This window comes from Ixodes scapularis, unplaced genomic scaffold (assembly GCF_016920785.2).
Source record: "Ixodes scapularis isolate PalLabHiFi unplaced genomic scaffold, ASM1692078v2 PGA_scaffold13__105_contigs__length_92229423, whole genome shotgun sequence".
Taxonomy (NCBI): Eukaryota; Metazoa; Arthropoda; class Arachnida; order Ixodida; family Ixodidae; genus Ixodes; species Ixodes scapularis.
This window is the reverse complement of record NW_024609839.1, coordinates 35144195-35153457: the sequence shown is the minus strand read 5'-3', so window position 1 is coordinate 35153457 and position 9263 is coordinate 35144195. Positions and strand designations below refer to the sequence as shown.

The 9263-nt window shown below is 46.0% G+C and overlaps 1 protein-coding gene across 1 annotated transcript; it reads left to right on the top strand.

The window, feature by feature from the left end:
• Window positions 1-5108: 5108 nt before the first annotated feature.
• LOC121835424 lies at window positions 5109-7391 on the top strand. The gene has a single exon (XM_042289606.1). It carries the CDS (start codon window positions 5109-5111, stop codon window positions 7389-7391), a length of 2283 nt encoding a protein of 760 aa, XP_042145540.1.
• Window positions 7392-9263: the final 1872 nt, after the last annotated feature.

Here is a 9263-nt window from a genome sequence, read left to right as displayed (position 1 = left end):
TTTTTGTGTTTTTTAGCAATTATGGGAGGTCATGTCTTAACATCTGATTTCCGTGTTTCGTTCTGCCTAATAATCTTTTCCAGACAGAGTCTAAAACGTATGATGTACAAGTTTGAATTTCGTGTTAAATCAGCTATCTGGTCAATAAAGTGAATATCCAGTTTGCTGCTTATTTGCAATCCTTAATTATGGTGTAATTATAGAGATGGGTCACACGAATGAGATGTAGTGTTTTAACCTTTCAAGGGCGAATTTTCTCTAAACCCCGAAATGAACTTTTTTTTTCTTTTGTATGGAAGTAATCTAATAAGAGCTCTGTGTCAAGTTCAGATTTTTTTTCGCAAAGCACAACAACGATAGCGGAGTGTGAAATAGGCTACACATGGTCAAGCAGCTGCCAAAAATATCCAAACAATTAAATTTGCTCTGGAAGAGAGAAGCTGCAGGGGCTGATGATCACTTTTCTGCAACTCAATGTACCATCTTCGTTCTCAAACCCACCTAGGAAGAAAATTTTGGGTTTCTTTCAAGAACTGAAGCTCCGAAAGCTGCGAGTGATAGTGTTTTTCCTAAACCATAACGACCACACTTCCCACTTAGGAAATACCAGGAAAGTTGCTCGCGGCACATGTGCTTTCAAAATATTCAGATTCATTCGATTGCTCAGAGCGCCTGAATCGTAAGTTCGGATGATACATAACTTGCAAAGCTTTGATCATCATCAGGTAGCAGAAGCCAGCCTCACAAGTACAAAGGCGCGCAAACGCTGTGCACGGAATGTCTCGGACAAGTATAGCTTCTCCCAGACATTGATACCGAGATCGACACGATCGAAGACTTTTGAAAATTCTTCGATCGTATCAATCATACCACTCTACCGAACAAACTTTTTTTTTATGGCTTTCATGGTGTAACAACTGAATTGGTAGGCTCATACTTGCCATTTCGTAAACAGTCTGTCATGACTCTTGGGATTTTCGTACGAAACCCCCAAGAATCATACACTTTCCTTCAATCGATTTGAATATTATTTCTTTCTGTATTAGTGGGGCATGTTCAGTAGATCGTCCATTACGAAAACCATACTGTGCATTGGATTATGGGACATTTCCCATAATGACGTCACACGTGACGTCGCGTGTGACTTTACGAGGGTGACAAGTAACGTCACGGGAATCACTAGGGTCACGAGTGACGTCACGAAGGTCGTTCTTGAAGGTCACAACGAAGGTCACGACCTTCACAGTGACTTTCACGTGACCTAAACAAGTGAAGTCACCAAGGTCACGACCTTCACATTGACCTTCACGAGGCCTTCACGAGTGACGTCCCGAGGAAGAGGAGAGAGAGGAGGGGAGGAGGAGAAAAAGGAGGAGGGGAGGAGAAAAAAAGCAGGAAGAAGAGGGAGGATGGTGAGGAAGAGTATAGGAGGAGAAAAGGGGGAGGATGAGGAGGGGAGGAGGAGAGGGTACAGAGGAGGATGAGAGAATACCCTCCTATTTGTACCTTCCCCTTTTTCTCAAGAGCTGCGCTCTAATTCGTCATTACAGGAAATTGTAAACGTCTTTCATTTTTTTATATTGCTTTTTTATTTTTTACCCGTTACTGCAACAATGCACCGCTCTTTCGCCATTCTGGTACTTACAGGGCAGAAGACACCCGTCAGCTCGCCCGTATCCGCACTCTTAAACCTTAGCAACAGCAAAAACTGCGTTACGACGACCGTCACCTCCCTGCTGCCTTTACCAAAGGTGACGAAATCCTCTTGTGAACCTCCCGGCTCGGAAATGACAAGTGTGAGGAGTTCCCGAAACTGTCTTTTGGCCCTTTTCGTGCTGTCCGACAGCTTTCCCTAACCAATAATGAAGTGGTGCCTGTTACGCCGCCCCTTGACCATCGCTCCAGGCCCTCCGACGGAGAGAAAATCAGCCACACAGGGCCTTTGTACCGCCAGCATTCATAATGTTCTAAACGCGCACATGTGCAGGTGAACGGCGCTTACAACGCCGGGGGGTTATTGTAATAAACAAGTGACACCACTCACAATTACGGGTTCGCCGAGTGCGCACTCGGCACGGAATCGTTTTGAATGCTGTACCGCCATTAATACCTACCGTATATTTTCTTCATACTTCTTTAAGTCACCTTTTACCAACATTTCAACACTATCTTCTAGCCTTTGAGTGTGCTTTGATTTGTGAGGAAACGATCTATGACAAACTCTTTTTCAAGACACCGTTTGAAACAAACGCTTTATTCATTTCATCAATATGATCCTGACTTGTGCCTATCTCAAATACTTTACTCAAGATACTCTATTTCAATTACTTTTGGTAGTAATTTGGTATCTAGAAAATACCTGCTTTCCACTGGCCTCACATCGTTCATTGCACACCACCACAGAAGAGAGAGAGAGAGAGAAAAGCCGCTTTTGTGCAAAATTTGAGTGACGAGTTAATCTTCTATATTCTTCTAGGGGGAGAATAGCGACGTCTGACTACGTATGAAACACACAAAAGAGAGTCCCGATGAGAGGGGAGTTGCTCCTTACCACATCTCTGGTGGAGGCCGGAAGACGGAAGTGCAAATCATGTATAGATTTGATTGACAGTATTTGGAACTTTATCTTAATTACATTTCTCAGTACTTTGTACTAATTTTCATATCTCAATTACATTAAAAAGAAGAAACTCGTGGCAGGAATATTTTAACCGAAGAGAAACCGGCCCGTCCATGGTAAAGTTGAAACGATCGCAAACTTGAAGCGGAAACGACCGAGCAAACAACAGAAAATAAGCCAGAACCAAAAGGGCAGGCCAACAGAAACAAACAGAGAAAAAAAAAGGGGGGGGCGGCAGAAGACGAAAAAAAAAGTTTTTTAGATGTTTTTTTTTTAATGTTTTAACCGTTACTGCAACTAATGCTCCTGTCTTTTGGTAGTCTGGCACTTTCGGGAACACAGTTTATGGGAAGTGGTGATAATCGAACAATGAGACAGGGGGACATGTAGACCCTTTCAGGCAACATTTCATGGGCGCCGCCATTTTGACGTCACGTGACGCTGCCGTCATAGCCGACCTTCAGTTTCTCGCCGTTGCTCCGCGTTGTGTGCAGCACCGGCCACCACCGGAGCTTTGTTTTCGTGTTCTTTTACGTTCCGCGTTGAAATCTTGAGTTTTCCTTAGGTCTTTTCGATATTTCGGGCTTTCAATTAATCACTTGATATCTATATTTTAACATAGCTCATGTATTTTCTTATTTATGGAATGGAATCGGACAGCTAATGGATCGACGACACAAGATTTTGGCCTAGGCTTGAGAGACCATGTAAGTTCATCACATTCATTTGTTTTGTCGCTAATAGAGGGCAGTCAACACCATTGCGACATAGGAGGGCGAGTGTGAGTGTCGTTCGATACATTTTAAACACGCGGTCGATGGCCACCTTGCTGCGTTGCCCCAGGACCAGACGCACAAAACCTTCCACCAAAGATGAGCGATGCTGACACCGACGGCAGCCGCATTGATCGAAGGATTGGCGTCCGCTTTGAAATAAATGAAAGGGTACAACTTCGCACCAATGATCAAGGTATTCGGCCCCATTGATTTGATAACCTTCATAAACGGAGCTAAGACCCCTCCGCCAGCCGTAACGTCGAAGCTAACTTGCTGCTTTCTGATCTCCATTTCATACCTCCTCATGTTCAGTTGATTCATGTAGGTGTTGGACACAATTGCATGTATAGGGACAGCGGGAATCACAAGGTCCTTCGTGGTGACAAGCTTAATCGAATTGAGGCGCTGGTAAAGTTTTTCAGTGTCGGAACGGTCGAGCATCTTCGACGCAGTAACCAAAACGGCTCGTCGAATTATCTCAAATTTTGCGCGAATTGTGTTGTCGTAGCGCTGCTGGGCCAGATTCTCGTCCTCGACGGATGACCGCAGAGGAGCCAGACTGCCTGTAGTTTGTGCACAATGTGAGAACTTTGCAGAAATGTCATTTGGAAGTGCAAATGAATCTGTTAAAACTGCCACAGCTTGGATAATGAGCAGGGCCATTCGGACATTACTTCGCTGGTGCTGGTCAGTGATGACAGCTGCAAGGTTACGCTGAAGAGCTGGCATGTTGCTGTGACGAATGAGCGTTGGTGCTGGTTTTGCGTAAATCGGGGCAATCAACTCCTGCCAGTATAATCTTTTAATAACAGGGATGAGCTGTTGCAAGACGTCTGACCGTTGGTGTAAAGCGGGTTTCACATGCAGCGATAGCGGCGCGATTTCTGCCGTCGCGGCGCTCTGGCCAGCACCAGCAATTCTGCGGCACGAGCGCCGCGACGGCAGAAATCGCGCCGCTTTAGGGCCAAAATCGCTGCATGTGAACTAGGCTTAAGATGTTGCCCTTTACAGGCACTACAATCTGATGCTGTAGTTGTTGCAGTCGCTGCGGGTCGTCACAGTAATCGTTCCATTTTCATACAACGAGCAACACTTTACTATTTACACCGCTGAGAATGATACATCGACATTTTCAAGCTTGCAAGGCCAAAAATGTTCAATCGTTCACGTTCCACGTCGTCGGTCTTCTTTTTCTCTCCCGTTTTTCTTCGTACCCACGTGCCGGGGCCTCTTAGCAGACTTCTTTCTTTTCTGCTCCTACTCCCTGTTCGCCTAGCGCCAACAGAGGTTTATCCGACGTTAGTTGCAACAGTAGTTGCTCCAATTCTGCCAGACTAACATTCGTCTTTAACATTCGAATAAAAACTGACAGGGCTCGCGGCGTAACTCTCGAGAATCCCTGAAATGCTGTTTGGTGTTCAGGGAGGGAAAGAGTTCGCATATGTTTAACCTCTGGACACCTTTCCAGTTGGAGCCTATTGTGACCTGACAGCACAGTTCTTTCAACTAGTTGCTAGTTGAAAGAACTGTGCTGTCGGTCCTTGTCCTTAAGTGTTTTTATTCTTTCTTTGACTCCCGTATTTTCACCAACACGCTCTTGCATCTTTGTCCCTTATATTTTTGAGCTTTCTATGTCTTGTCCATGTCCCACCTTCAAACCGTCTGAATTCGACCCTGTAAGGTTTTTTCAAGCAGCAAGCTTCTTCTCAAGCATGGCCCTTCTTCGCCTCAGGCTACGTTCCCTTGGGCTTCACATCCGCAAAGGCATTCCTCACCCTGGAGTGGAAGCTATGCTGGGTTTCTTTTGCCACAACTGGGCTTCAAACTACAGACTCATGCAAATTTCAAGGAAGGAGGTGTCACGACAGTTACGCCTTATGGAAACGATCCTCCCACAGCAGATGACCATCATCTTTGGTCCAGGTTATGGAACCCACCCATCTTTCCGTTTCCTCCAAAAGGCTGCGTCCAATCTTCTCGAATCTTCATGGAAGAAGGTTGTCACCGGTGTGACCACTTTTCACCATAAGACCCCCCAAACGAAATTGGAGCCTCCGGTCGTTCTATGTGATCATCAACTAAGTTCTGGCACCTTGGATCTCCTCTCCAAGGGTCCCAAGTTTTCCCCGAACCTTCCGACTACAAGGGTCGACCAACTAACTTCAGTTCATTCTGTTGCGACTCACATTCCAGAACAAGACCGGCAAGCTTTTCTTGATGCTGGAGTCCGATCCGCCTGCGCCCATGCTCCTCCACCTACGGGCAAAGTTCCGATCCGGGCTACAGTCGAAGAATTGCAAAGAAGTCACCTGAAACTACTGGAATCAGATAAAACAGGTGTTTTTGTCATCTTAGATGAAGGTTCCTATGGGCAGAAGGTGAGCCAGGCATTGAAAAAGAATTTTGATACTCTGAAGACCAGGCCTTCAGGGTCTCTCCGTTCAAAGGCAAAGCAACTTTGCTGCTCCCTTAATCTCCCGGCTCTTAAAGCTGCCATTGGGGCTCCTTCCAAGCAATACCTAACTGTGTTTTTCACGGCAAAAACCCATAAAGAAGGAGTTCCCTTAAGAAGCATCATTTCAGAAAAGGGATGTTGGCAGAAGCCTCTTGGTCTTTTTCTGCAAAAGCATCTGTCATCGATCAGTCTCAACCAACCTTTCAGAGTTGCCAACTCCACAGAACTTGTATCCCGACTTCATGACCTCCATTCAACTCCCGAGGCCTTTACCATGTTTTCGTTAGACATTGAGGAACTATATTACCGATTAGATCCCACATTTCTTATGGATTCTGTGTCAAGTGCCATCCACGAACATGGCCCATGCGACTTTCAGAACTCATCTGGGGTATCTGAACGGGGTTTCCTAGACCTTTTGGCCCTATATCTACAATCAACACTCGTCGAACATGGAAAGGAAATTCTCAGGCAAAAGAAAGGTGTCTGCATAGGCTCCTGCCTTGCCCCAGTCCTCAGCGAAATATTTCTAACGTATGTGGATAGGGAGATTGAAGCACGCCTTGAAGAGTTGTCACTTGTCTTCCATGTTTTTCGTTACGTGGATGATTATTTAGTCATTCACCCGATCTCAGTTTCTTCTGATTCTGTAGTTCAAGCCTTCACTTCTTCGTCCTCAGGCCTGAATTTCACAAGGGAAGACAGCTCAGGCGATGGTCTCCAGTATCTCAATCTTCGTCTGCATCTTCTTCCGACCGGCATTTGTTGGGCCTTCCAACAACGGTCTCGGAAACCTATTCTTCCATTCTGCAGTTCCCATTCTAAACTGGTAAAACATGGAATCATCCGGTCTCTCCTCTCATCTTCTCGCACCAAATCATGTTCTCACTTTGCAAGCTTCAGCATTGCAAAACAACAAGAACGTCTCCTCAGAGCAGGTTATCCGCAAGGTCTACTGAGCACCATTCTTGTTCAGTTAATTCTAACCACCCAAAGGCCCCGTGCTCCACGTAGTAAGCCTTCACGCGTTATCTGCATTCCCTATGTGCACAACTCGGCGCATAGACTGAAGGCAATTGCAGCGCGCTTCAACGTTTCGGTTGTCTTCTCGTGCAAGTTGCGCCTGAAACAACTGTGCAGGCGCGTGAACAATAACGAATCCATCAAAAGATGTTCCATCAAACACGCTCATCAGACCGTTCCCTGTGAAGAGGGGGTGGTATACTCCATCCCTCTCTCCTGTGGCGACCGATACATTGGACAGACAGGTCGTTGCCTTAACACGCGCCTACGAGAGCACGTCCTCGAGGTCTCTCGTGCTTCGGACGACACTTTTCACCCAATAGTGGTTCATCAACGTCTCTGTACGAACTGTGAAGCCCGATTCCAGGACACCTGCACGATTGGGAGACATAAGAACAAGCTCGGGAGAGAGATCATTGAGGCATACAAGATAGCCCATGACGATCACAACATCGCTGCCCCTTCTCTCGCCTTGTCTAGAAATGAGATCAACTACCTGAAACCAGAGCTGGATTAGCCAAAGGGCGCTCTATCTCAATTTGTCAATAGTGTTTTTCTTTTTTCTTTCTTTCTGAATTCTTTATCTTTAGTGTATTGGGTGTAAATTTGTGTTTTTTTTCCGGGTGTATATGAATATATTAATTCCGCATCTTCCTCTTTAGTCTCAAACGTTAGGAAGAAGATAGCACTATTGAAGGAGACACCAGTAAATGTGTGTTGCTAGTTGAAAGAACTGTGCTGTCTGCCCTTGTCCTTAAGTGTTTTTATTCTTTCTTTGACTCCCGTATTTTCACCAACACGCTCTTTCATCTTTGGCATCAATGGAGGCCAGCCACGTTAAGGTGATTTTGCACGAGCTGTATTCCGAGAGAACTAGTGTCACCTTAAACCTTCTCACTTATGCTCTGAATACTGAATAGCCGCGTGGTGCGAGTTGAGTATCCTTCTGCGACTTGAACAGCTTGAAGGGCAGCAAGCCCAGACTCAAGCCGGCTGTGACCACTACGACATCCGTCCTAGGAGGATCGCTAATGATACTGAGAAAAATAGTGCACATTTTAGAACTATACTTGACATTTGGCGATGTCACATTTGTTGTTCACATTTGCTTCAGTAATTTCTTTTCATAAACGGTACATTCGTTTCGGACATCGGATCTATCTCGGGCTACTCTCGGAGTTCCACTCACGCGGGCGATCTGCTGAAGAAGAGAAGTGAAACGTCTAATCAAAGTTCAAGTCTGAGTTTCCAATCCGAACAATCAAAATCTTCCACTTGCGCCGTCTACCTCCAGACTCCGGTAGCCTGTCAAAATTTCAATGGAAAAATTCGTTTTCATGTCATAAAATAAAAATGAGGGCACAGGTATCACAGCTCTTCTAGACAGGGTTTTTGGTGAGCGTTGACAGCGCCTCGACACAAAAAAGAGAGCGTAAAAAAAAAAGGGGAAGGTGGTTCCAAATGCGATTGTAATTCTGCTCAGTTTGTCTGAGAAATCTTGGAAGAGAAACGTAATTTGCGGTATTAATTTCATCTAGACAGACGCCTGAGGAAAGTAGGCCTTGATTAAGAAGGCCGAGACAATGCACGACTGTTTTATCCAGGTAGTTTCACGGTAGTACCATTATGAAAAGTTCCTGCACGGATTTTGCGCGACACACCTCCACCAGCTGCTCGGAGGGACCGTCCTGAAGGTCATAAGCAAGTTTTATGCTTCTCAAGCCGTCTGCGGTGTGGCGCAGAGTTTATCGCGCAGGGCGTGCATTCCGCTGTCTCGGGTTTGATCTCTTCTCGAGTTCTTACTGTCGGGTGAACCGCGGCGCTATTGTGGACCATCGAGGACTAGACATCATCATTTATTTTCTTTTATCTTAATGTTTTCTATATATATATTCCGCCCCGCAGATTAAAAGCTATTTGGCAGTTTGATACTTTAGACCCATGATCCGGATAAAAAAAACAGGACGCGGGATGGCCAAAAAAACATGCTTTTCGTGCAAGGCTCGTCAAATTATGAGGCGCTGGAGAAATGCAGCCTTCTGCGTTAAGTCCTTATTTCGAACTCTTTTTGTTCGCCTTCCGCCCATTGAAAAGCATGCTGGAAGGGCCTTAGAACGCACCTGGTATCGCTGCGTTGCAGCGTTCTTCCGCATCAAAAAGTTCGTCTGCTTTCCTCGCCGTCACCATGGCAGCGAGCGCCGAATGAATAGAAGCACGAACGGTACCGCCGCGTGAAGCCAGCAACAGCTGACGCCATTTTACGAACGCCGTCTGCTAGCCAAAGCCGAACGCGGTGTGTCAGATCAACCGCCTCCGCCGGTGCGCCGTTGGCAAAGACGACGAAGCTGAGACACGCCGGCGGCGATCGAGAAAGCAACAACACCGCGGG